The sequence below is a fragment of the Puma concolor genome, chromosome B2, assembly GCF_028749965.1.
Source record: "Puma concolor isolate L17-30 chromosome B2, mPumCon1.1.hap2, whole genome shotgun sequence".
Lineage (NCBI taxonomy): Eukaryota > Metazoa > Chordata > Mammalia > Carnivora > Felidae > Puma > Puma concolor.
The window spans coordinates 152,850,202-152,876,758 of NC_141671.1; the positions used below are offsets into that span (position 1 = coordinate 152,850,202).

Sequence of the window (26,557 nt, forward strand, 5' to 3'; positions counted from 1 at the left end):
CAGCTCAAGAATGCACAGTTAGAGGGTCTGCACTGTTCCCACACGGGACACGTCTGGTACGCCAGGTTGCATCGTGTGGCACAGGGACGTGGTTCTCAAACATCTGTCGTTTGTGTCAAAATGCCGCTTCTGGCTTTTCCTTTTCTCATCTCTTCTTTCCCTTACCGAAATGCAAAGAAAACTAGTTTGAAGAAAGTTGGCCAACTCTGGACATTGGCTTGAGTGGACCCAGTGTGTTTTAAATAAGATGGCGGGATCAGTTTTGTTTGTAATCAGCTGTGTTAGATAAAACCACCCGTCTTGATGGGGGACTTTTCTGGAAAATGGAAAATATTCTAATTCTGTGTATAAGGAATGCAAATATAAAATCTGACTACTTTTATTGCCTCCCTTTTAAGAAAATCAGTGTCGTACTCTGCATAACAGACGTTGTTCAGGAGACAGCGGGCGAGGGGTGCCGTACTCACCGTTGAGGAAGGCTTCAAGGGGTTCGTTAGCAGTGGCTGGGAGGGTGGGTGCTGGGCAGGGCTGCTTGGTGATGGCTGTGGAGTTCCGTCCCATGAATGTGGGAGGGACAGTGTGGCCCTGTGGTGGCTCCTGGTGCAGAAACCCCGGGGGGCGGTGCTGGAGAACAGGGACAGGATCTGGGGAGCACCTCAGAGAGTTCGGCTCAGGATGGAAGAAAAACAGAGAAGTGGGTAAGGGGTCACTGTGGAGTGATGTTGGTGTAATTGTGACTGATAGAAAGCTTGGGTGAGGTTGACTTTCACGTGGATGAACCCTCCGGAAACACTGGGGCACAGATGGGAAGGGGTGTGATTGGGGATCATTTGGCATCACGGGGCCCCAAGATCCCCCTGAGGTGGCTTTTCCTTGTCTTGGCTGTGTTCTCCTCCTCTCCCGGGGGCTTTGCTCATGTTTCAGAACGGGAACGACTTCTAGGTCTCCAGTTACTCAAGTCTGGGTCTGTTGCTATGGGAAATAAATATGGGAAAAAATCATCAGAATGGACACCCGTGGTCACTATTTTCTTTGCAAAGAAACTGGATCCATGAATCGCGTCCAGATCTGTTTTTTCGAGACTCGAGTTTGGCTGTGGTTTCCCATATTGTGTGTCTCTCGAGAGGGCGGCGAGGGGCGGGGGCACCGTGGCTGGAGTGTGGGTTTTGCGCCACCGCGTGGGTGTGGGTTCCCACTCCGCTTTCCCTAGCTTTGCCGTCTCGCGTAAGCCGTAGGCCTTTCCGGAGTCTCCATTTCTTTACTGGAAAAAACTCACGGTGGGAATACATGTCCCTCGTTCTGTGCTTACCGGGATCGCAGGACAATATGCGGAAGCCGAGCTCCGTGCCTGTGATGCCTGTAAATATTAAGGCAATGACTCTGGATTAAAAAGTTAACCTTAAAAACCTTCCTTTGGAATCAAGTTGCGTGGCCGGTGACACATACGTGCTGCTTGTGGGCAAAGCCTTAGCACTGAGAACCCCGATTGGTGGCCTCCTGAACGTGGACACGCGGGTAATTGTATTCCATTTATATTATGAGTTTCAAGGTTGCCCTCTGCCCAGTCCACCATTTCTAGAAAATCAAACCGTAAGGGTGCATTTCTCTTTCTTTTCTTTTTTTTTCTTTTTTGCCTTCTTTGATCATCTGTTGTGTAATTAAAAAGAAAGCCACAGGCATTCCATGACTGATGAAGACAATATGAGTACAAATCAGGGAATCGATGCTAAGAACACATGGAAACCTCTCTGTCGACATGTGCGACAGATGAAAATATATGCCTGCTTTAGCATTATCTGGCAACTTGTCAGAAGTGCTCACCCCCGCCCGGCACTTTGGTTCCCGGCTGTCTCTGTCGCTCATTACCCAGATTGGGAAAATAATTTACCTTCTCTGATTCCGTCACTGAATTTGTAAAACGATGACGGTAATCCCCCTTCACAGAATTAACATGCAACCAAGTAAATGAATACATGAAAAACCTGTAGTCAATCTCCAGTCTCTGCTCATCTGCAAAATTCATATGGTTTTATAAGTGGGATTCTACCGAACAAACTTATTGTTTTTTTTTTTTAATTTTTAAATATTTTATTCATTTTTGATAGAGACAGAGCACAAGGGGGGGAGGGGCAGAGAGAGAAGGAGACGCAGAACCCGAAGCAGGCTCCAGGCTCTGAGCTGTCGGCACAGAGCCCGGCGCGGGGCTCCAACTCACAAATTGCGAGATCACGACCTGAGCCGAAGTCGGACGCTCAACCGACTGAGCCACCCAGGTGCCCCAGCAAACTGTTCATTATTTTATCTCTGAAATACTTGTGTGTGTGAGGTGTCCTTTTTAAACCTTGAGATACTTTACTGACCTCCCTTCAGGTAGCAGTGAAACTCAATGTCCACAGGTTAGATGGTAGGTGATCACACAGAGTGGTGGTGTGGCCAGTATGACGGAAAGTAGCTTACATTTGGTGAGCCCCCGTGGTTTACATGCCCTTTAAAACAGCAGAACAAAGGGGCGCCTGGGTGGCGCAGTCGGTTAAGCGTCCGACTTCAGCCAGGTCACGATCTCACAGTCCGTGGGTTCGAGCCCCGCATTGGGCTCTGGGCTGATGGCTCAGAGCCTGGAGCCTGTTTCCGATTCTGTGTCTCCCTCTCTCTCTGCCCCTCCCCCGTTCATGCTCTGTCCCAAAAATAAATAAAAAACGTTGAAAAAAAAATTAAAAAAATAAAATAAAATAAAATAAAAAAACAGCAGAACAAAGGTGCTAGGCTCACTGTTGATTCAGTGCGTGGACCGGGTCGGTGTGCACCTACAGCTGAGTGCTTCAGGAGGTAAATTGGGAGATCTTTGGCCTTCCAAGGGACAGCGGTCTACACCTCTAATTGGGCACTTAGTCGTTGCTTGCATTTGCGCTGAATTATCTATGTACTTTTATCCGGGCTTCCTCATGCTTGCAGTGTCTGTCACTTAATCTCCTATGCGTCTCATATTTTAAGGCCTGGGTACCCTAGTAGGTAAGGTAATGTAAGATAGCCTCAAGTCGGTCCTCTAGAAGCCTGCCACCAGGGTTCCTAAAGTACAGATACGATCGTAGCAGTCTTGAAAATCTTACAAGGCTTCCCGTGCTGTGGGAACCCCTGAACCTGGCTCAAGGGTCCCTCAGTCTGGCCCCTGCTGCCCTGAATATCCACCTTTTGTTGGGGACCCTCCCTCTATAGCCATATGCATCCTTGTGTGTGGCCCAGTGCCCCACACACCATGTTTGCTGAGCACAGGTCTGTTCAGTGAACCTGTGGTTAATTGTATGCACGTTAAAAGCAGGGGTCATAAGCTAATGAGGGAATGTGACCAAATGCTTGGAGAAGTAAGATATTTGGTATCTTAATTAGGAGTATTTGGGGGGTGACTTTTGAAAATACTGTAAGGAGAGGCAAAAAAAAAAAAAGTAGAAGACACTGGTTTTGGAAGCTTACGCTGGAATGACTGTCGTGTCAGAGAGCTACTGCTTCGCAAGAAATAACCCCAGAATGTTCGTGGGAATCAGCGATCAGTGTTTGTTTCTCACGCACCTGCTGATCTTGGCTGGGCTCTGCCCCACGTGTCTCCTCCTCCTCGTGCGAGTGAGAAAAGGAGAATGTTCTTCTCAGAGCAAGAGTAGGGGTGAGGGAAGCGGTTCCGTGCACCTGTCCAGCCCCAGCTTGTCTGATGCCTGCAGACGTCCTCTGAGCCAGGGAGCTCACGTGTTTGGACCCAACGTGACGCCCTGCCCGTGTGGAAGTGCTGGCGACGGGGAGGGAGCAAGGACGGGCCAGCAAGGTCATCTGTGGAGTCCCGAAGTTAGTGTGTAATTCTCCTAAGTGGGAGGCCCTGGAGGATGTGAGGCACAGTCGGGGACGAGGGTGGGAATCGGCTGAGGAGACAGGCATTTCGAGCCTTCCGGGCTGCGGTTGCAGTGGTAACTGGGACTTGGCAGAGGCCATCAGGAGTAAACAAACTCTAGTCCACGCACGTCAGAGCCGTGTGGCAGGCCCACGAGATCTTGGGAGTCGGGCCAGCCAATAGTAGTGAGATTTCAGGCCAGCAGAGGACCCTGAAGCAGGACAGTGAGGACGGTACCAGGAAGCAAAGAGGAGGGGTGGACGCAGGGGTTGTTCATGTGATACATCCGATCAGACGGGAAAACCGCTTATAACTTGGAGGCTCTTACAGATTAATCAGGACCCGTTGGACACGGGGCCAAACAGACTTTCTGCGGGTCTTATGGCACAGCTTTTAAGGGAAACTTTCTTCAGCCGGTTAAGTCAGTCCTTGGAGGCCCAAGAGCTATTATGGACAAAGCTACTGCTGCACGTGTAGAGTCACTCGGCCTGTAGGTGCTTCTGTCCTTTCTTTATGCCGCATTTCATGGTCAGAGTTCTTTGTTTCGTAGACAGCGTGCACACCAAGTCCTCTTGGAAAAAAGGAGGAGGAGACGAAGCTTTCGTTAAGTGCCACTTGCTGGGGACTGACTGTGGGCTTTCACACGTGGTTTGCACATCATTGAATTGAGGTACCACCTTTCATAAGACACACTAAAAAAACAATGTGTTGCCAATAAAACTGTGACCAATATTTTCTCGTCTCTTAGAGTTCCTATTTTATTCTTTTTTTATTTAAAACAATTCTTTTTACATTTATTTATTTATTTATTTAAAAAAATTTTTTTTAATGTTTGTTTATTCTTGACAGAGAGAGAGAGAGAGAGAGAGAGAGAGAGAGAGAGAGCATGAGCAGGGGAGGGGCAAAGAGAGAGCTAGACACCGAATCCGAAGCAGGCTCCAGGCTCTGAGCTGTCAGCACAGAGCCCGACGTAGGGTTCAAACCCACAGACCGTGAGGTCATGACCTGAGCCGAAGTCGGACGCTCAACTGACTGAGCCACCCAGGCGCCCCTACATTTATTTATTTTTGAGAGACAGAGAGAGACAGCGTGAGCAGGGGAGGGGCAGAGAGAGAGGAAGACACACAATCCGAAGCAGCCTCCAGGCTCCGAGCTGTCAGCAAAGAGCCCGACGCGGGACTCGAACCCACGAACCGTGAGATCATGACCTGAGCTGAAGTCGGACGCCCAACCGACTGAGCCACCGGGCGCCCCCTATTTTATTCTTATTTTGAAAACTTTTGAAGATTCATTTAGGTATCAGTCTGTTTATTGAGGATATTTTTATATGGTGAGATACACAGACCATGGTGCTCAGTGAGATGAGCTTAGCTCTGGCAAGCAGGAATGCCCATGGAAGTCACATCCTTCAAGACAGAGAAGGTCTCCATCACCGGGTGAGCTCCCTCAGGCCCTTCTGGGTCAGCGCCTTCCTAGAGGCAACTACTGTTCTGATTTCCATTATCCCATGGTTCTGTGTTACTCTTACCTGGGCCAGAATTTCATATAAATGGAATAATGCACTGTATGCCCCCTTGTTTCTGTTTTGCTCATTATAATAGTTTTGAGATTCATCCTTATTGATTATCTATATTACCCATTTATTCTCTATACTTTGTATGCATAACTGCATATTGTATGCATACTCCACAATTTGTGCCCTTTCCACTTAATGGATATTTTATTTTTTATTTATTTATTTGTTATTTATTTATTTATTTATTTATTTATTTATTTATTTATTTTTTCCACTTAATGGATATTTTAATTGCTTCCAGGTTAGGGTTCTTACAAATAAGGTTCCATATATGTTCTTATATGTTATTTTATGGATGTTTTATCCATTACTCTTGGGTATTTACCCAAGAGTAGATTTCCAAAGCGTTCCTATCATTTGCATTTGTGTGAGAGTCCCAGCCCTTGGCTTTGGATTTTTACTTTGAGCCAGTCTAGTGACACATAGTCCTAGACCATTTTTCAAGTGTTTATTGTTCAGTCACATATCTTTGAAGTATCTATTCAAATATTTGCCCAATTTAATTCTTCATCTTTCTTTATTAATCTGTAGGAGTCCTTTATAATAGCCTGAATCTTTGTCGGATGTATGCCTTAGGGACATTTTCTCACAGTCCGTGGCCTGGCCTTTTACTTTTTTCTTGGTGTGTTTTGGTGAGTATATGTTTTCAGTTTTAGTAGAGTCTAATTTACTACATATTTCTTCTGTACTTAAGGCTTTCTATATTGGACCTAAAAAGTGTCTAACCCAGTGTCACAAACACAGGCTCACGTATTTTCTTTAGATGCTTTATAGTGTTTAGCTTTTATGTTGAGATTTTGAAGTCTTTTCAAATAAATTGTTGTGTGTGGTGTACTTTAGACTTTGTGGGTTTTTTTTGTTTTTTTTTTTTGTTTTTTTTTTTTTTTTTATTGGAGCGTAGATAGCCTGTCGTTCTAGAATCATTTGTTGAAAAGACTTTCCCTCTTTGAATTGCTTTGGTGCCTTGTTAAATATCAATTGAACATGTATTCTGGGGTCTGTTTATGAAGTCTTTATTTTTTCCCATTATCTATTTAGCTATCTTGATTCCAGTCACATACCGTCTGGAGAGGCAGCTTTATAATGACCTTTAAAATGCAGCAATGTTAGTCCTCCAACTTTGTTCTTTCAAAAGAGTGCTTTGGATATTTCCGGTCTTTTGATTTTCCAAATACATTTTAGAATGAAAATGCCAATTTCCACAAGAGAGCATCTTAGGGATTTGTTGGGCATTATGTTGAAACCACAGACAGTCTGGGAAGAATGAACATTATAACATCACTGAGTCTTCTGGTCCATGAACATGGTACATCTCTCTCCACTTGTATTGTTTCCTTTCATTTCCCTCAGCAGTGCTTTTTCAATGTCTTGCACATCTTTTCATAAACTTATTTCATGTTTTTGATGTTATTGGAAATGCCTTTTAAAAATGGTATTTTCTAGTTATTCCTTGCTACTACATAGACAGGTGATTTTTGCATATTGACATTGTATCTTGAGGGTTTGCTATATTCACTTATTAATTCTAGCAGTTTTTTCTTGGTAGATGTTTTAGATTCTTTTTACGTACATAATTCTGTCATGTGTGATTAGAGAAAGTTCTACTACATTCCCCCCCAATCTTTCTGTGTTTCTATTTCTTATCTTTAATACGTTGCCCAGGACACCCAGTATAATCACAAGTAGGAGTGTTGACACAATTTCCAATCTTAGAGTGAATGCATTAAGTCTTTTATCATTAAATCTGATGTTAGCTGTGCATTTTTAAAACATATGCTTTTCCGGTGGCTCAGTTGGTTAAGTGTCCAACTTTTGGTTTCAGCTCAGGCCATGATCTCCCGGTTCGTGAGTTCAAGCCCTGCATCAGGCTCTGTGCTGACAGGGCAGAGCCTGCTTGGCATTCTCTTGCTCCCTCTCTCTCTGCTCCTCCCCTGCTCACTCTCTCTGTCTCTCAAAATCAGTAAGTAAACTTTAAAAAATTAAGAAAATAAAATATATATACTTTTTATCAGATAAAGCTTTCTTCTAATACCAGTTTTCTGGGCGTTTTGCCATTTAGTGAATGAAGTAATTCACCTTAAGAAGAATAACACCTAAGTTTTCTTTGCATAAAAATGGATAGTTTTACTGTAACTGAAAACGTTTGCATTTAGGTATAATGTCATTAAGACATCTAAAGGAGTTACTGAGTATTATTTCTAGTATTTTATTTTATTTTATTTAAAAATTTTTTTTTATGTTATTTATTTTTGGCAGAGAGAGAGAGAGATAGAGCATGAGTGGGGGAGGGAAAGAGAGGGAGACACAGAATCCGCAGCAGGCTCCAGGCTCCGAGCTGTCAGCACAGAGCCCGACGCAGGGCTCGAACTCACAGACCGCGAGATCATGACCTGAGCCGAAGTCGGACGCTCAACCGACTGAGCCACCCAGGCGCCCCTCTAGTATTTTAAATAGTCCCTCAATTTTGAAAGACGCCTTATCCTTCTTTCTACATACACTCATATATTATTCCATTAGCTCCTCTGACCATCTCAGGAGGCAGTTAGACTGGTGTGATACTACGTGGCAAGCGATTCCATCATTTACATGACTTCCCTAAAGCCATGGGCCAGGTCAGACGAAGCAGTCTTGACTCTGTGTTTCTTTATATCTTATTCAGTCTTCTCTACTTCACATCATGCAACCTGCCATATTTTGGGGAGGATTGCCAGAGATTTCAGTAACGATGCTGACTTTGAAAATTAAATTTTCCTCATTGTCTCTTCCTTTATAGAACTAAATGAGAGTAAATGGAAAATAGAATCTGTCAGTATAAACTGAATACGAATTAATGCAAATACAATAAGCAAGAGCCATTAGGGTAATGTATGGGCACACTTTCAATACCTGCAAATCGTTTCTGAAGAACCCTTATGGCGTTGGCTGCTGTTGAATAGCAAATTTATGTGATTCTTTAATATGAGGTGTGTCTGGGAAAACAGAATGTTCCAAGAGCAGATTATCATGTGGATAAAGGGACACAGGGTCCTTTACAAAGAACAACCATAACCATCCAACGCCCCACCATCTGGGCATCACTCGCCCCCACGACACAAACAACGGAAACCCTGTTGTGGAGAATTGGGGACCTGGAGTGGCGTCCTTGCAAACTGTGCTGACAGCTAAGGGCAGAACAGAGGAAACTCAGAATCAAGAAGAGGACTGGAACCGCCTGTTGACCTGTTGGTGTTACAATTCTGCATCTGTGGTGGTGGGCACCCAATGGGCAACAGCTTCAAATATTTTGCTTTTTAGAAAGCTTCCCAGGATTCTGTGCCTGTCGAAAAGTAAGCAGCGAAACCCTAAATATTAACGTGAAACTCTTGGAAGGTGAGCTAGCCAAAACTTACTGCTGCAGCCTGCATACCCATGAAATATGGCCGAACCCAAAGGTCTCTTGTCTGTCTGTTTTTTGGAATGGATGTAATTTCTTTAAATGCATTTGGGGCATCATCATACTAAAATCAAGTGGGGCATACTTGATGAGATCATTAATTAAGTGCTTTTTTTTTTTCTTTAAGTTCAAAAATGTCCTGCAGCCATTTGTTATAATCTGACTTCCCTCTGGTCGTCAGATTATTTGAACACACTTTCAGACACATTATAAGTCACTGAAATCTATTGATGGTTTGGGAGATAAAATAATTTTAAAAGCTAACTAATTTTTTTTAATCCAACCAAATTTGCAGAGGTAGTTTTCTAAAAACACAGAGTGGTTATACGACTGTAGAAATGAAAATTTACAGAGACAAGTTGGCATTGCACTCATGTTTCTACTTTAATATTTTCATGAAAAAGGACTGAGGCAGATTACCTCCGAAGTGCTAATTACCTCTGAAGAATCTGCTCAGCACGGGGTGCGTGGCCCAGGAGGCCACGTGTCTGAGCCACACACATTGGCAAGCACGTGGAGTCGGGCACAAATGCACCTGCGTGGAACCGCACAAGCGTAGATGGAACAGATTGTGGAAGAGAGAGCGGTGCAGTCACCACAGTTATGTTGGGTCAAGTGGCTCACGGTATCAGCATGGCGTGCCACGAAGCCATGGCGAGAGGAGAGCCATCTAGAGTACCGAGAGCCAGTGGCCTGGATGAGAACAGACTCGACAAACTGAACGGAAGGCTGCTTGTTTGTGGAGGATGTTGAGCTTTGCCGGCATGACGGGTTGTATACGCCAGGTTGGAGGGTCGAGAGGCGTCTCTGTGGCCAGACACAGAAAGTGCTGGATGGACGCGTGGCAGAAATAGCACTCTCTCTTTCAATTCCTATCAGTCACCTGAGGCTTCTTTATGTATCACTACTTGGAGGGTTAGGTAATTAGTAGGCTAATGTAAGGTGAACGTGGGCATTAATGAAACTACTAGTTACAGAAAAATCTAGGATTTCCCCATTCTGATGCTTGAATATGTGATTGAAAAACTCTACGTGGATGGTATTGAAAGTATCTAAATTTTCTTTGGGGCTGCGAGTCTAGTTCTTTATAGGACCTCTTATCTTTGTGTCTCTGTGCCCGGTGGGTTCTGTAAACCTTGTGCTCAACATTAATAATACTCCCAAGTTTGTGTAGAACCTATCACTTTGTAGGTGTTGTGCCGTTCGGTCACACAGGCCTCCTGGGAGGCAGGATGGGCTTAAATGAGGATTAGATTTTTGCTAAAGTTGGTCAGACAAGAGGTTGAGGGGCCGAGGAAAGCTGGGGGCCTGACTCCTACTCCTGAACCTGACCTTTTCCCAAGTTTGTGTAGAACCTATCACTTTGTAGGTGTTGTGCCGTTCGGTCACACAGGCCTCCTGGGAGGCAGGATGGGCTTAAATGAGGATTAGATTTTTGCTAAAGTTGGTCAGACAAGAGGTTGAGGGGCCGAGGAAAGCTGGGGGCCTGACTCCTACTCCTGAACCTGACCTTTTCCCTAATGACATCATCCTGGCTCAGAACAGCCATCCCATCCTGTCCCATCGCCCCCACAGCTGCACTGGGAGTTTTCTATTCCTTTTCTTTCTTTCTTTCTTTCTTTCTTTCTTTCTTTCTTTCTTTCTTTCTTTCTTTCTTAACTTTATTCATTTTGAGAGGAAGAGAGAGAGAGCAGTGGAGAGGCAGAGAGAGAGAGAGAATTCCAAGCAGGCTCTGTGCTGACAGGATCCTCGGCACAGAGCCCGACACAGGGCTCCAACTCATGAACCTGAGCCGAAGTCGAGCTGACGTTGGATGCTTAACCCACTGTGCCACCCAGGCGCCCCTCCCTGGGCACCTCCTTTCCTAATGCTTTATGGGGCCTCCCTCCACGTGTTTCCGGGCCTTCCTTGAAACCTATTTCTGTGGGGCCCTTTTAAAGCCCTGCTTCTGTGTCCCAATGTTTGAAAGTTTCTGGATTTGTGGTAAAATAAGCTTTGTTCCGTGTTTATCTCCACTTATAAGTGCTTCATGCCCTTTATGAACAAAGGGTGTCTGTGTCATCTCCCTGTGGCCCCAGCGTGAGCCGAGGTCAGGTCCCCTGGGGCTGGTGCTGCCTTAGGGAGGGAGAGCCACTTTCCAAAGCAGAAATCGAGTTTCTGTTTAGCCTCTGTTCCCAGGGGTTGTCATCGGTTTGTCTAAAGGCCTTCTTCCTTCATCATGGCCCTTAGCAATGGAACACAGAACTGCATTTCTCCAACAAGCTTGAATTCCCCACATGGAGCCAGATTTACCAAATAAAATTGCTTAATGTAACATTTCTAACTGACCAGGATGTTTATGCAACAAACACGAAATTTCTTCTGACTCAGCTTAATATCTTCTACATTTTACAACGTTCTTGGCAAATTATAAGAGATTGTTGACTTAATCTTACTTTGCTTGTGATGAACCTTCAAATATGAAATAAAATACTCCAAAGGGACATTTCGAGAATTTCCCAGAACCATTTCTATAGATACAGAATGTCCTTGGATGGAGCTTGAGAAGTATTTTGTGCCCAAATAATCACACCATAAATTCTGTTCACTAATAAAACTTCTGAAAAGGAACCAAGTGGACGCTCACAGTGAGCAGTGTGTTTTCCAGGGCTGCGTGCTGGGAATCAGCTCTTCTCCCAAGTGTGTGAGCCCTTGGAGTCACGGGCTAACTGCTCTGAGGGTTTCCTCTGAGAAGGTGTGGCTCTGCTGCTCTTTCCCTGGTGACTTCTCATGGTCTCAAGTGACTCACGGGCCACAAGTGCCAATCACTGCCCTTTTCTTCTTGTCAGTTTCCAAGTTGTGGTTGGAGCGAAAGCTTCCTTATGATGACCGTGTGAGCACGCATGGATTTTATTTATGGAGCTGTGTATTTGCTGGGCGAACTCTAGCATATGCAGAAGAGGACAGAACTCACAGGGAACAGATTGAAATTTTACAGAACTGCGTGGTGGCGTTCTAAGAGATGCAGTGGCCGTGAGTTGTTGTTGTGGATTAGAGATGAATTACATCTTTAGAAATCACCCGCACCGCGTGGGTCGCCTCGCCGGCACCTGGAACAGTGCCTGATGGGATCTTCAGCTAGGTGCGTCGGGTACCCCGATCGTTGGAGTGTTATTGTTGAAATGAAAACCAAATGCCCGATCCTAATGTTGGGCTATTTTAGGATCAGAACATTGTTGCTTAAAGGACTTAATTTACAGCCAAAAAACTCTGATTCTGGGTAACTGGAGCCACAGGGGATTTATTGGAAATACTTGGAGGCCTCGAAGAGTGGGAGTTGCACAGCCAAGTGTTCCCCAGGGTCCGGGAGTGGGTTCCTGTGGTCTGGACAGTCCCGCGGAGACCTTCTACCGGCCTCTGTGTTCACGTGCCAGGGACACGGCACCCAAGTAGGCACGGCTGTGCCCGGGGCAGGAGTCTGCACCCTGGACTCGGGGCGGATCGGGCCGCTTCTGTACTTGGCCCGGAGCGCTTGCCGCTAGGACCTTCTGGGTCCCAGGGTTTCTGTACCGGGACCAGAGCACTGGCTGTTGGGAACAGGAAGTGTGCTGTGCACCCAGAGACCAAGGTTTTCCTTCTCCCTCTTGCTCATGACCATGATTTTGGCATCTACTGTGACATTGGAATGATCTATGGCCTCTCTGATTATCCTACAAAATGTCCACCTGGACAGATACGCTGATTGATGAAGCCGCAGTCGTGCTCATCCGGTTTCAGGAGTCTGTGTCCAGCCCAGGAGGCCACGGCAGGGAAAGCACTTTCTAGTGGGAACACAGAGGAGGGTCTGAAACACAACATGTTAATGTTTTTTTCGAGGGGGTACACGGAAATTCGTATGGTTTTTAACAAGTCTAGCATTTGGCGATACAGTCGGTAAGGGACAAGTCACGAAATTCCACACATGAGGGTCCTCGCGTTGTAAATGGAGTGGCCAGAGGAGCTGCAACCTGGGTCCTTCTATCACTGTCGATACCAGAACCGCTTATCATCTAAAGAGTGGTTCCTAGGGGCGCCTGGGTGGCTCAGTTGGTTAAGCGGCCGACTTCGGCTCAGGTCATGATCTCGCGGTCCGTGAGTTTGAGTCCCGCGTCAGGCTCTGTGCTGACAGCTCAGAGTCTGGAGCCTACTTCAGATTCTGTGTCTCCCTCTCTCTGACCCTCCCCCATTCATGCTCTGTCTCTCTCTCAAAAATAAATAAACGTTAAAAAAAATTAAAAAAAAAAAAGCAGGTCCTCGAGGGCCTGTTAGGTGCCAGGCCATCCATGCTCTGCTCGTGCATCTAACCTCTTTCATCCTCGTGGGGCCCCCTGAGTTGGGTGCTGGTCCCCCACGGCACGTTCTTCTCAGCTTCTCGGCGGTCCCACCTGCTCGATGTTACGTCGACAGTCGCAAAGTCCCTGTGAACTGCAGTCAGCTGGTTCCGAACAGACTAAAGCGTGGTTTATGGAAAATCGCTTCATAAGCAGGAAAGTGCTATAAAGATTTTATATCCACTCAAGGCATTGTTCTCTCCGTTTCCTTCCTTTGGAGAAATGCGAAGGCAAAAGAATGCCATTGCTCGATTCCACAGAGAAGCTCAGGCGGAGGACAGGTGTGCTCCCGGGGCTGTGGGCCTGGGGTCCCTCAGGGCAGCTCAGGGGGAGAGGGCCCACAGCCCTGGGGGGCCCGGAGCCGCCCTACCGTTAGCCACGTATGTGACCGGGGACACAGGGCTCTGTTCTCTGCAGTGATTCCGTGAGTGAGAGCCTGACCGGTCCCACCTCCGACACTTCTGTGATCGACCTTGACCTCGAGCCTCCTGGGGTCAGGGGGTGAGTGGCCGGGTCTCCGCATGTCTGCTCGAGGGGCCTCGGCTGAGTGGTCAGAGGCCCTTCCGGAGAAAGCCCACTGCGAAGACAAAGTGCAGACAAGCGCACACATTTAGAATTCTTTAAAATGGGGGAGGAGGGAGATTTAATTTGCCGGTGTTAATTTTTACCCTTTTGTGTTTAGGCCGGAATTATCCAGAACAGGAGTGTTTGGAATGTGCTGACTATTTCTAGATTGTATTTCAAACCGTGTGTGACTCTACAGCGAAGGATAAAGTGCTCCCCAGGTTTTACTTTGTTGGGCTCGAGTTCCTTACCCTCTGAGGATTATGGAGTAGACCGCACTCACCTTGTGGGCTTGCTGGAGTGTGGATAGCCCCGTGCAGTCGGCTTGCTTGCAGAGCTGTTTGTCCTCCGCATCTTCATTTAAGTTCGGGTTAGTTAACCCCTGGTGTGCGATATAGTGATTCAGCACCCAGGTCGCTCCTGCTGCCCACCTCCCTCTGGTGGCCGTCAGTATGTTCTCCGTAGTTGAGAGTCTGGTTCTTGGTTCTCCTGTCTCTCTCTCACCCCGTGTTCATTCTCTTTGTGTCTTAAATTCTACATGTGAGGGAAATCACCTGATATTTGTCTTTCTCTGACTGACGTATCTTATGGAGCATAATACATTCTAACTCCATCCACGTTGTTACAAATGGAACGGAAAGATTCCATTCTTTTTTATGGCCAGGTAGTATTCCATTATTCCTTATCCGTTCATCCATCGATCGACACCTCGGGCTCTTTCCATCCTTCGACGATTGTCGGTAACGCTGCTATAAACATCCAAGGGCATGTATCCCTTTGAACTCGTGTTTTGGTATTCTTTGCATAAATACCTAGTGGTGCGGTTGCTGGACTGTAGGGTGGTTCTGTTTTTAACTTTTTTGAGGAACCTCCATACTGTTTTCCAGATGGATTATTTATTTATTTATAAATATTTAATTATTTTGAGAGAGAGAGAGAGAGAGTGTGCATGAGCAGGGGAGGGGCAGAGAGAGAGAGGGAGAGAGAGGGAATCCCAAGCAGGCTCCATACTGGCAGCCCAGAGCCCAATGTGGGGCTCAAACTCAAGAACTGTGAGATCATGAGCCGAAATCCAGAGTCGAACGCTTTACGTACCGAGCCCCCCTGGTGCCCCCAGGTGGCATATTGAAGTCAGTGTCACACAGGGGGCGCGAGAGCCGCATCGGCCCGGAGGTCGGAGGGGTGCAGGCTGACAAACCGGTCAGACCTTGTGCTTCTGAGTTTGACGGGTCTGGATCTGAGCTCTGGGTCCGCCCCTTCCTAGCCGCGTGGCCTTCCCCAAGTGGCTTATCCGTGCCTCTGTTTTCTCATCTGCCAAATGGCTGCCTGAGAAAGCCCATGAAATGAATTAGGGCAGGCCTAGCCCTTGGAAAACCCTACGAGCAGCTGCTTGTTACATGAGTGGTGGATGCCGTGAGATTGTGCCTCTGTCACCGTTAACAGCAAGCATTTTCCACAGTCACCGGTGCCATCGTGTGCCGTGGACACGCCCTGTGGCTGTCGCAGCCGTGTGGCCCCAGGCCCGCCGTCTGCCGAGACTGGGTTCCTCCGTGCTCGGACATAAGCTGGGCTTGTGTCCTTTCACGTCCTTTAAATAAAAGTTGGTGACAAAATTGAAAGAAATAGAAACTAATTGATAATTATAGGTCCAGCACTGATTTGCAAAAAAAAAAAAAAAAAGTAAGTTTGCAAATACTGACAAACGGCCTCAGTTTTTACAACCTGGACTGAAACCTGGGTGCGGGACCACAGGCCGATGCTGCCGTCCGGATTGTCGTGCACCCGGAGCCGCCCCTCCTTTAACAGGTGGCTGCCGGTCACCTGGGCCCACCGTGCCTCCCTGAGCCCTGCTGACCCGGCCCCCCTCTGACTGGCCAGCCTCTGCCCCTGCCTCCCCGGCTTCCTGCAGCCTTCTGGTCACACCCGTGGGCCCCGCGAGGGACCCACTGCACTCACGCCTCTGTCCTTTGTCCCCAGTGTCCTCCTGCGACCAGGAGCAGCAGTCGGCCCTGGAAGAGGCCAGGCAGCCCAAGAACGACAACGTGGTGATTCCGGAGTGCGCCCACGGCGGGCTCTACAAGCCGGTGCAGTGCCACCCGTCCACCGGCTACTGCTGGTGCGTCCTCGTGGACACCGGACGCCCCATCCCCGGCACGTCCACCAGGTAGCGCTGCGCCCGCGGGCCGGGAGGCGCGGGCGGGAGGCCAGGGAAGGCGCGCCTGCCGTGGGTGCCGCCGTCACGGGTGCCCGGCCCCAGACCTCGCTTTGCTGCCCGGACAGCGCCGTGGGGCCGCCGCGGACACGAATGGCTCCGGCCGTCGGCACCTGGAGCACGCTGCCCCTCCGACGGCCCCCGGGAGCTGCCAGCACGCAGCGGGGAGCGGTGACGCCTGAGGCTTCCGGGCCCCGATTCCGGCCGGCTGCAGTCGGGGAAGCGGGCTCGGTATCCAGCAGGGTGGGCGGCAGAATGCGCCTTTTGTCCACGGCGGCTTCCCCTGCTCTGCCTGTGGCACGGGGAGCCCCGCGTTTTCTAAGCTGAAAGAACCGATCGCCCCAAATGGCTTTCTTTTTTCTGTTTGTTTTTTCCAAATGGCTTTCTTTTTTTTTTTTTTTTTAATTTTTTTTTTCAACGTTTATTTATTTTTGGGACAGAGAGAGACAGAGCATGAACGGGGGAGGGGCAGAGAGAGAGGGAGACACAGAATCGGAAACAGGCTCCAGGCTCTGAGCCATCAGCCCAGAGCCTGACGCGGGGCTCGAACTCACGGACTGCGAGATCGTGACCTGAGCTGAAGTCGGACGCTTAACCGACTGCACCACCCAGGCGCCCCCCAAATGGCTTTCTTTAGCATAAAATCAAGACAGTGTGCTAAAGGCGAGCTCAGCAAGAGCTGTTCAAGGGTCTGAGATGCAGAAACATTTACTGCCTCGTATTGTGTGTGAGTTTGAGCCAGGCTGTTTCGTCATCGCGCCTGAAGCGCACGAACTGCTCGTGGAACTGGGATAGACACGAGTGAAGATGTGTTTGCAGTCCTTTGTTACGTGAATTGAGTTTGAATTTTCGTAGATTGATAAGATAATTCACCAATGTACAAAAATATTTCAAAAGCCATCCAATTCGGCCTCTGGTTTCATATCTAGCACCTAGGCATGAGCGTTTTGACGCTTCCAGAATGATTTCCCCCAGTCTTTGAAGGGTGACCATGAGACATTTAGGGGAGGAAGGCGGCCGAAGGACAGGCGACCAGCTCGCAAACGTCTGGTCGACGTGCAGTGCGCCCACACCTGGTCCCCGTCCGGGACAAGCAGGGGTCAAATTGGAAGAGCACAGTAGCATTCAAGCCGGTTCTTGGTGGCCAGCGAGTCACCCGTTCTGGCCACACGCCTTCTGTGCCCGCCCAGAGCAGACCCCCGACCAGGCCTGCAGGCCGGCGAGTGGGGTTCGGCGACTACACGGCTGCCGCAGGAGAGCGTCCACACAAGTGTGCCCTGCACGGCTTGAGAAGAACGTAAATCTGTTTAGGGTGTTGGCGTGAGTGCTTTGTCTTGGTTCCCGTGCCCGTGTGTGTAGGGACTGTTCCCTAAAAACCTTTCTCAGGAAGCAGTGTTTCTGCCTTTAGAACTCAGGCTTGTTCACTGTGCATTTAGGTTGGGGCCTTTGCTCCCCAGGCCAGGGCTTGTGCTGCTGCCCTGATGGCCCCTTGGCCACACCTCCAGAAACGGGGGCCAGGCTCGCCGGGAGAGGCTTTGTTCACACTGGCCAACGGAAATCCTTATGCTGTCAAAACCAGAACTGCTCGTATTGGCTCTGAGATGACCGGACCAGGGTTTACGGTGTCATCCCTAGGGGACCTGGTATGCATTTTTATCATAATCGGACAAGCAATGTAGGAACCCCTCTTCCCTCCTGTCTGTCCTGATTTCTTTCTGCCCAGACTTTATCGTGGCTTCAAAAACTTCAGGGAGAACAGCATCAAGTTCTCATTTTCTCAGAATTTGCCTCCAGAAGGGAGTACCTCCCTCTTAGAACTTTGACTTTCAAGAAACAGCATTAAATTAAACCCAGTGAGGAAGACCCTTTGGATGCCCGCATTTCTGTCTCATCCCTCCACCCACCCGTACATCCGTGCATCTGTCCATCCATCTATCCTCCATCCGTGGACATAAACAGTGAGGGGCTACGTTTACCTCAGGTGAGAATCACCGAGATGAAGAAAGCTGCATTTCAGTTGACGCTATGATTTGGTGATGTCACTGATGACACAGGATCTCCCAGGTCTTTACTTTGACATCCTCGCTGTGTTGTCTTTACCCTTGAATGGACTCTTCTCATGGTCATAAGATGGCTGCAGGCATCCGGGCATCTCATCCAGACACCACAGTGCTCAGAGGATACACAGCCCGTTTCTTTACCGGGAGTCCAAACAACCTTCCCTAAACGTTACCTAGCAAATTTAATTCATGGATTGTTGGCCAGAACTGGATCGCACGACCACGGGCAAACCCATGACTGGCCTGAAAAATGGACCTGGTTTAGACTGATCTCTAGAGAGGCATGGATGTTGGGAAATCAAAATTATCCACCTTAAGGGATATCTGATAAGCTGCAGGCCAGCCTCACCCACATCTACGACTGGCTGTACTGTGACTGGGCAGGAAGCCTGCAGAAAGTCCTCTTCCTGTCGCATCGATGCTATTTTCTTACGATTTTCTGAAACAAGCAGTTCCAGAGAGATACTTTGTAGTTTCGCTGTATATTTGTGTAGATGGTGCACGTTTTTCCCCTCAGTTATCCTCTATATTTGCCGACAGGAAGAGTAATTTAAAGCTCCAAGACAGAGGGGCGCCTGGGTGGCGCAGTCGGTTGAGCGTCCGACTTCAGCCAGGTCACGATCTCGCGATATCTCGCGTGATCTCGCGTGAGTTCGAGCCCCGCGTCGGGCTCTGGGCTGATGGCTCGGAGCCTGGAGCCTGTTTCCGATTCTGTGTCTCCCTCTCTCTCTGCCCCTTCCCCGTTCATGCTCTGTCTCTCTCTGTCCCAAAAATAAATAAAAAACGTTGGAAAAAAAAATTAAAAAAATAAAAAATAAAAAATCAAGCTCCAAGACAGAGAGAAGGCATAGAAATAAAGTGCGCCGTCGTTATAAGCCAGGTAGCTCCTTTTCCTCGTCTCACCAGGCAAGGTAATGAAAACTCCCGGATGTTGGGGCCGGGGACAGTAGAAGTACGTGTTTGCCCGCCAGCGTGGAGAGTGGCTTCCGTCCAGCACAGAATGTCTGGTTCGGATGATCATCGGGGCGGAAACGGGTTGGGCCACGCGCCGACGTGCCTCTTGGTTCTCCTGCCTTTCGGTGTCAGAACTGGCATCTTGGCTATAGAGTGGTGGTGATTCCCTGTGGGCCGGGGCCCAGGCACCCGCGTGAGCCCACGCCCTGCGTGGTCCAGTGGGATCTGGGAGGAGAGGGGCGGGTTCCAGCCGGCCCCTGCTTCATAGTGGGGAGAGCCGAGTGGGCCATCCGATTATCCCACTAAGCGTGGATCGGGCTGGTGGCCAGCTTCTACGTTAGCTCCCAGAGCAGAGCCAGCTCTCTTTCACTTTCCTGAGGGCCGATGAAGCATTCACCCATCTGCCATTAGACTTCAGGCTGTTCTTTTTTTTTTTTTTTTTTTTTAATATTTATTTATTTTGGGGAGACAGAGTGCAAGCAGGGGAGGGGCAGAGAGAGAGGGAGACACAGAATCCGAAGCAGGCTCCGGGCTCCGGGCCGTCAGCACAGAGCCTGACGCGGGGCTCAAACTCACGAAGCGTAGGATCGTGACCTGAGCCAACGTCGGACGCTTACCTGACTGAGCCACCCAGGGGCCCCAGACTTCAGGCTGTCCTTACCTCGCAGTAGGGCAGCCCCCCCATTCCCAACCCCAGAGCCAGACTCTGTCACTGGCCAAGCGCACGCGAAATCACCCTTCTCCCCAGCGGAGAGCCTGGTATCTGACGGGCAAGCAGACAGTCGAGAGATGCTCGTTTTTACTTCGCACAAGTGAGCGAAACGCTATTGAAAAGAATGTGAGGGGCGTAAACACTGAGTTTGAGATTTGTTTTTACTGGAGACTTCAAAGGCGTTAATTCTGTTCCTTGAGATCGCCATTTCCGCGAGTTACGGCGTGTCACCATCCTCTTAAAAGAGGCAGAATGCTGTCATGTAAGTATACATTTTTGAATCCACACGTGTAGGATTCTTAAGAGCTCTCCAGTGAAACCTGGAACCAAGCTGGAAGGACGAACGTGGCCAGCTTCCAGGCCGCTTCAAACAAAGGCTCGGAGCGGGGGACTGCCACGCGGAGGCTCCGCACAGAGTCCACGTCATGGGTTAGCCTCTGACCCCACACAGCGGCCCGTGGCTGTCCCCGAGGGGCACCCCCTGATACTCCCGCAAACAGGACGTGCCCTCAGCGGCTGGGCACTTGACTGTCCACCGGGAGTTCCGTCCCCAGCTCCCACCTGTTCCGTCAGCAGCGGGGGCACTTGCTCGGCTCCTCCCACGGCCGTCAGCTGTGATGGTGTCAGTTCTCACACGGGCACCAGTTCCAACCTGTTCCAGCCCGTGGACACGGACCGGAGCCTGCGATAGAGACCGCGAGTTCTGCAAACGTCACCCGTGAGAAAGGGAGCTTAGCAGCAGTCCCTCCGACCGCTGGCTTCTTCCGCTCGCCCTCTCTGGGTGCATTTTGGCTCCCCTGTGCCCGCTGCGGTTCCAGTGTGGGGGCCACCCTGCTTGAGGCGGGTCCCCTCGCCTGTGCTCAGGGTCTCGTGACTGTGGGCCCGCTGCCGTCGACGCCGAACCCCACTGCGTTCCAGGCGAGTGTGAACGTGACAGCTTAACTGTGCGCCTGAGTGCGTGGGGGACGCTTCAGGTTCAAAATCAACGTTTTGAAAAGTCTGTTTCGTTTGTGTGAGTGAGTGTTAACTTCTCTGGCATCAAAGAGACTTTTCGGGGTGGGGGGCGGGGGGCTCGGGTTCCCCCTGGCGCTCGCTTCCGGCCGCAGCGGGTCGTCCCCCCGCCCCGGACTGGGCACCGGGGAGACGCTTGAGTTTCTCTTGTTCCCTGTGGCGGGAAAACAAAACAGCGAAGAGAAAGAGGAACCTGAAGTGACCTGTAAGAAGGAAACGTGGTGCCCCGCCCCTTCCTCCCGGAGCGAGGAAGGAGACCACGGCAGAATGGACGGTGGAACCTCGATCACTTCCCTGAAAGTCAGCAGGGTTCAGTCCGGAACATTCCACCTACGTCCCCTCCCCCGGCTCACACTGTCCAAGACCCTTTCCAGACCCGGCCGACCGCATGGGTGCTCAGGGAGGCAGGTCCCGCAGGTAGCGGCCCCGCTGCACGGGGGCCGTCCTCCCCGCGGCCTGGGTCTCCACTGCCGGTGCTCCCACACACGTTCCGGAGGAGCCGTCGGGAGGCCCTCGGGGGGCCAGTGCCGGCTGCCGGCCTGGCATCAGAGCCCTCAGCAGAGGTGCCGGGGGCCCGTCAGTCAGTGCTAGAGCCCCCCTGCACCTGCTCTCCTGAGGGGGGGCGTCAGCGGCAGCCACAGCGCCTGCTCCACGCGGCCCCCACCCACCTGTCCGTTCTCCGTGCTTTTCTGTCCACTTGATGGGGGCCGGACGTAGTGTTTTCTTTGTCCTTCCTTCCTCCCTCCCTCCCTCCTTCCCTTCCTTCCTTCCTCCCTCCCTTCCTTCCTTCCCTTTCCTTCTCTTCTTTCCTTCCTTTTTCCTTCCTTTCTTAACACAGGGACAACCTGTAGTAGCTTCATAAATTGGATTAAGATTTAGTTGGTCTCTCAGATAAAAATAAAAAATTCGGAGGTTCTTTCCGAGAGTTTGCATTCTCTCCTGGGGCCACAGCCACTGCCCTCACCTGCCCCCGGCCCCTCCCCCTCTGAACCGTAACAAATCCTGGAAGAGACGGGGTTGGTGTTCGGCAGCCGCCGTGTAAGATTTGTCCCAGAAACCGGACGGAGAGGTGTCGTCTTGTGCAATGTGCTCCTTCCTCCCGACTGTGAAAACTGAACTTTAGTAACCTGTCACAGAGGTCACGGAAAGTCCTCAGCCCTGAGAAGTGGACACGACAGGCGCGCTGCGGTCCAAGGACGGGGGCCGTCGCACAGCTGCCTGGGAAACAGAGGAGAGCACCGCCTTCTGAGTCTGAACCCGCTTTCCCTTCCGTTCCCTCACAGGTACGAGCAGCCAAACTGTGACAACACGGCCCGGGCTCACCCGACCCGAACAAGGGACTTGTACAAGGACCGTCCGCTGCAAGGTAAGCGCCACAGAGGCGTGGTGGGCACACCTCCCCCAGCACCTGAGCTTTCTCGAAACTTCAGGACGAGAAGGAATCTCTCCTGCTCTGTCCCAAGTGGGCACCTGCGGGGCGGGGCTCACACGGGCTCACACGGTCACACGGGCACCTGCCCGCGTCAGCACCTGTGGCCGGCAAGGCCGGAAGTGCCGAGCCTCAGACCCGGCCTTTCCGAAAAGCGAACGGCGTCTCTAAAATCAGAACTTCTAAACCAAAAGGATCCTTTGTTTTACCTAAAAGACAGTATTAAGTCAAATGCCATGTTCTGACATTCCTTTAGAATGGAATCAACTGTTCAAGGAGCTGAAGTTTAGGTTTTAGTAAAACATGAGCTCGATCTCTGTATCAAGTATGTTTAGTCGCAAAGAACCGGTTCGAATTAAACAGAGGAGGTGAGTTAAACGTTATCATTATTGAAAATACATTCATGAAAAGGCGGTGTCTTTCAGCAAAGAGCACGTAAGTGTCGGTGATACAGCAAAAATGATTCCTTCGACAGGTACACCTGAAGCCTTTCGTGGGGGCCGCGTCTCCCCCGGAGTTTGCGTGGGATTAGGGGAGAGGGCCGCGTGCCAGCCGGCGGGGTCTTGGCGGCCGGGCGCATGTCATGAGATCAAGGAGTTCAGAGACGAAGCTCTGACATCGTGTGGTGCTTCAAAGCCAGTTCTGTTTTATTTCATTGGGGTCTTCTTTTCTTCTTCTAAGTATCTCCAGATTGTGTTTCACCAATGCCTCAGAGACCGTGAAAATCCTTCTCGAATGTCCTTTAGCTCAGAGCACATGTTTGATGTTGGCCTTACACAAAGTCCGTAAAAATTCCGCTTAGAAGATGCGGTTCTTGCGTTGTCTGTCCTAGTATCAGGGAAGAGGGCTTTAAACTCTGACACGTAAAGATGTTTTCCTGTTTATGAATAAAGAGAGAAAACAATGGCGCATCACCGAGACGCGTCTGTTACCCAGCCAACACTGGGAACCAAAGTTCCTAAGACAGAGGGGGTAGAGGAGCAGCTTCCTCCGTGAGAACAGCTCTGCCCGTCGCCCTCGCTTCTCCTGAGACGTCCGTGTGGGGGGCTGTCCCCCAGCTCCCACCAGTGTCTTTTGACACAGGTCCAAGTAGCCTGTGGGAGACACGGTTTTTTATCGCACGGTGTCTGTCTCTGGGAGTGGTCTGCCTGCTTTGTGTCTGGGATCAGGCTCCCGCGTCTTGGGAGGGGGAGGGCATAGAGGTGCAGCTGCAAACACCCACACAGATTCCCAGTTAAGCGCCTTGTGCATACATGATGTCTTACCCTTACAAGGAGCTCAGTGAATTGCCCAATCGCACGCGCCCTCATGTTCTCGGACCGGAGGGCCTTCTCTCCCTCCGTCGTCGGGTGCGATCTCTTGCCCTCCGTGGTGGACAAGACTGTTCCTCACAGGAAACAGTGAATCTAGCAGGCGCTCGGTGCACGGAGAGCCCTCGCTGTGTTCAGCTGGTCTCAATGCTGTCTCATAAACGTCAAGCAGATTGTTTGACTTTGGCTCTGAGGTCCAAGACGCTTACCTTTTCCTTATTTGATAATACGGAACTGCACTACCTCTAACTAGAGCGTGTGTGGTTTCGACCGGGTTCGTGATTCAAGACGGAAACGGTCGTTTGTCTCGTGGAAGCAGCTGAGGGTCCAGTTGAGAAGCACGCAGATGTGTCACTGGCTGGTGCGGCCGTCACAGCACCTTCGGGAGTGTCAGGGAACACGTTGCGAGGAGGCGTCCTCGCAGCTGGACAGCCTGTCCCCTCCGCTGGGTTATCAGGCTGTCACGCAGAGATCCCCCCCCACCCCCTGCTCATACTTAAATAAAAACCAGCCTCCAGACACACAGGCCACTGTATGCAAACCGTGTAACATTCTGCTTAGTACTGCTCATGACCACTTAATCATTTTGATTTTTTGGAGACAGTTTTCCTTATTAGGGAAAAACAAGTAGGTCTTGAAATGACTCCAGGTTAGAGGCTATTCTTGTCGAGAGGAGAAACGTTTCCAGAACAGCACAGTGGCAGGCCCGTGGGCAGGCGCTTCAAGCCACACCGAGGCTGTTGCATTTTCTTCTTAAAAGGTACGGTTTTCGTTTTAACGGGCTTTCTAAGCCCCGGCCAGTAAGGGCCCTTTATTTTCTAAGACACGCTGTGATTTTCTCACTCACGGTCCACGTTTTTAGAGGGTTTGTTGACTCTCAGGTAATTATTCCCACGGTTCGCGGGGCGGTGAGCACGTGCCCGGCTCTCATGAGCTGCCGCTCAGTGATGATTTCATCTTTGGAGGCTGGCGCTTTACCGTGTGGAGGGAGGTCAAGATCCCGCTAACGGGTCCCCTGTTGAGGACTGGGTCATTACTGGGGCTCTTTTATTCCATGAGTTTCCTTACAAACTCATAGCAAACGTGTCATAGCACCCTGCGGGGGGTAAACGCCGAGGGTGGCGGCAGTTTAAACAAGGGCATTGAACCGCCTCTTTTCCATCTACGAATTGGTCTGAGTTCCTCCAGTCCTGGCATCTGTCTGTCACATCTCTTTACGCATCCACCCGGTGACCTCCACCCGCCGCGTCCCCTGCAGAGCTCTGCTCCCGGGGCTGCTGGCACGGAGCCTTTCCCCGGGGGCAGCTCTGTGCCGTCTATGCGGCTCCTTAGGGCGCCTGTCCCGGACACCTGTCTGCGGGACACGGCCACCACATGTGTTCACGCGGGCTGTTTGCAGATGGCGCATGCCCTCATGTCTTCCGGGGGGCGGGGACTGAGCCTCCCGGGGCCCGCCGGCTGGCACAGCGCCCAGCACAGAGGAGGTGCTCATACGTGGCACAGGGTTTGTAAATTAAGGACACGAGGCCGTGTTTCTCCTCCTGTAAGCCTGTTGGCTGTTCCGGGCCGAGTGACATTGTGGACTTTGATGTAGCAAGCGGTTTGCAGACTGTGAGGTGTGCAGTGCGAGTCCTAGACGCCTGGGCTCCTGACGTGGGGGGAGGATGGCCTGGTGGATGGAGCTCGCTGCTCCTGCCAGACCCCCCCCCCCCCCCCGAGGGCTTGCCGCCGGCTGAGGGGAGGAAGGCCTGTCTCCTCCTCCTCCTCCGTTCTGGGCAGAGCCTGCGGCATCGTGACGAGACTGACAGACCCACCCCACGGCCCTGCGCCACCCCCCTCCCCCCCCGCCGACGTGGCGCACACGCTTACTGCAGGGACAAGATGCGGCAGCCGCCGGCAGCCGGGGGCCCCTGTCCCCAGAGACCCGAGAAGGGGGTAGAACCACAACACACAGTCTTTTCAAGTCTACGGAGACAAAAAGCCCTTGAGTCCCTGGTGACTGCAGGTGCACTGGGATCTTTGACCCAGCTAGGAACCCTAAAAGCACCCCTGCATCTCTCAAGTACTATGCTCACAGTGCTCTAATTTTTTGCAAAATTAATTATGACTTTCTAAGGTAAGATAAAATGATCCTTACTTTGTCCTGAGAATAGCAAGTATGTGTGTGTGTGTGTGTGTGTGTGTGCATTTGTGTATACATGTGTGTGCACGTGTATGTGTGTTCACATGTGTATGTGGGTATGTGTATATGTTTGCATATGTGTGCATATGTATATATGTATGTAATTATGTGTGTTCATGTATGTATACGTTTGTGCATGTGTGTCTGTTTGTATATATTTGTATATGTGTATTTGTGTATGTGTGTGTGCATATATGTGTGTAATTATGTGTATGTATGTGTGTACATATGTACAGTGTGTATGTTCATATATGTATGTGCGTGCATATATGTATGTGTATATATGTGTATATTTGTATCTGTGTATCTGTGTGTATCTCTGTGTATATGTGTGTGTATGCATATGTGTGTATTTTTGTGTAGTTATGTGTGTATGTGTGTATGTATGTGTATGCATGTATATATGTATATATGTGTGTATATGTGTGTGTCTGAGTGTATACGTGTGTGTATGTGTGTATGTATATATATGAGTGTATATGTGTGTGTATCTGTGTGTGTGTATGTATATGTACATGTGTCTGAGTATATATGTGTGTATATGTGTGTGTATGTGTGTGTCCGTGTGTCTGAGTATATACGTGTGTGTATGTGTATGTATGTATATATATATGTGTGAGTGTATATGTGTATGTATGTATATGTGTGTATGTGTGTCCGTGTGTGTATATATGTGTGCATATGTGTGTATGTATGTGTACGTGTGTCTGAGTGTATATGTGTGTGTATGTGTATGTATATATATGTGTGAGTGTATATGTGTGTATGTGTGTGTATATATGTGTACGTGTGTCTGAGTGTCTACGTGTATGTATGTGTATGTGTGTATGTGTGTGTATGTGTACGTGTGTACGTGTGTCTGAGTGTATACGTGTGTATGTGTGTGTATAT

General features: G+C 49.8%; 1 protein-coding gene across 5 annotated transcripts in view; it reads left to right on the forward strand.

Annotated features, from left to right (window-relative positions):
* The window catches only part of SMOC2 (SPARC related modular calcium binding 2), a 168,671-nt gene that overhangs the window by 103,451 nt on the left and 38,663 nt on the right, over nt 1-26,557 (forward strand). For all 5 annotated transcript variants that reach the window (XM_086708324.1, XM_086708325.1, XM_086708329.1 and 2 more), the window contains 2 exons: nt 15,774-15,960; nt 22,029-22,111. In XM_086708324.1, coding sequence (XP_086564450.1) covers nt 15,774-15,960; nt 22,029-22,111 — 270 coding nt within the window. The remainder of the gene's footprint in view (nt 1-15,773; nt 15,961-22,028; nt 22,112-26,557) is intronic.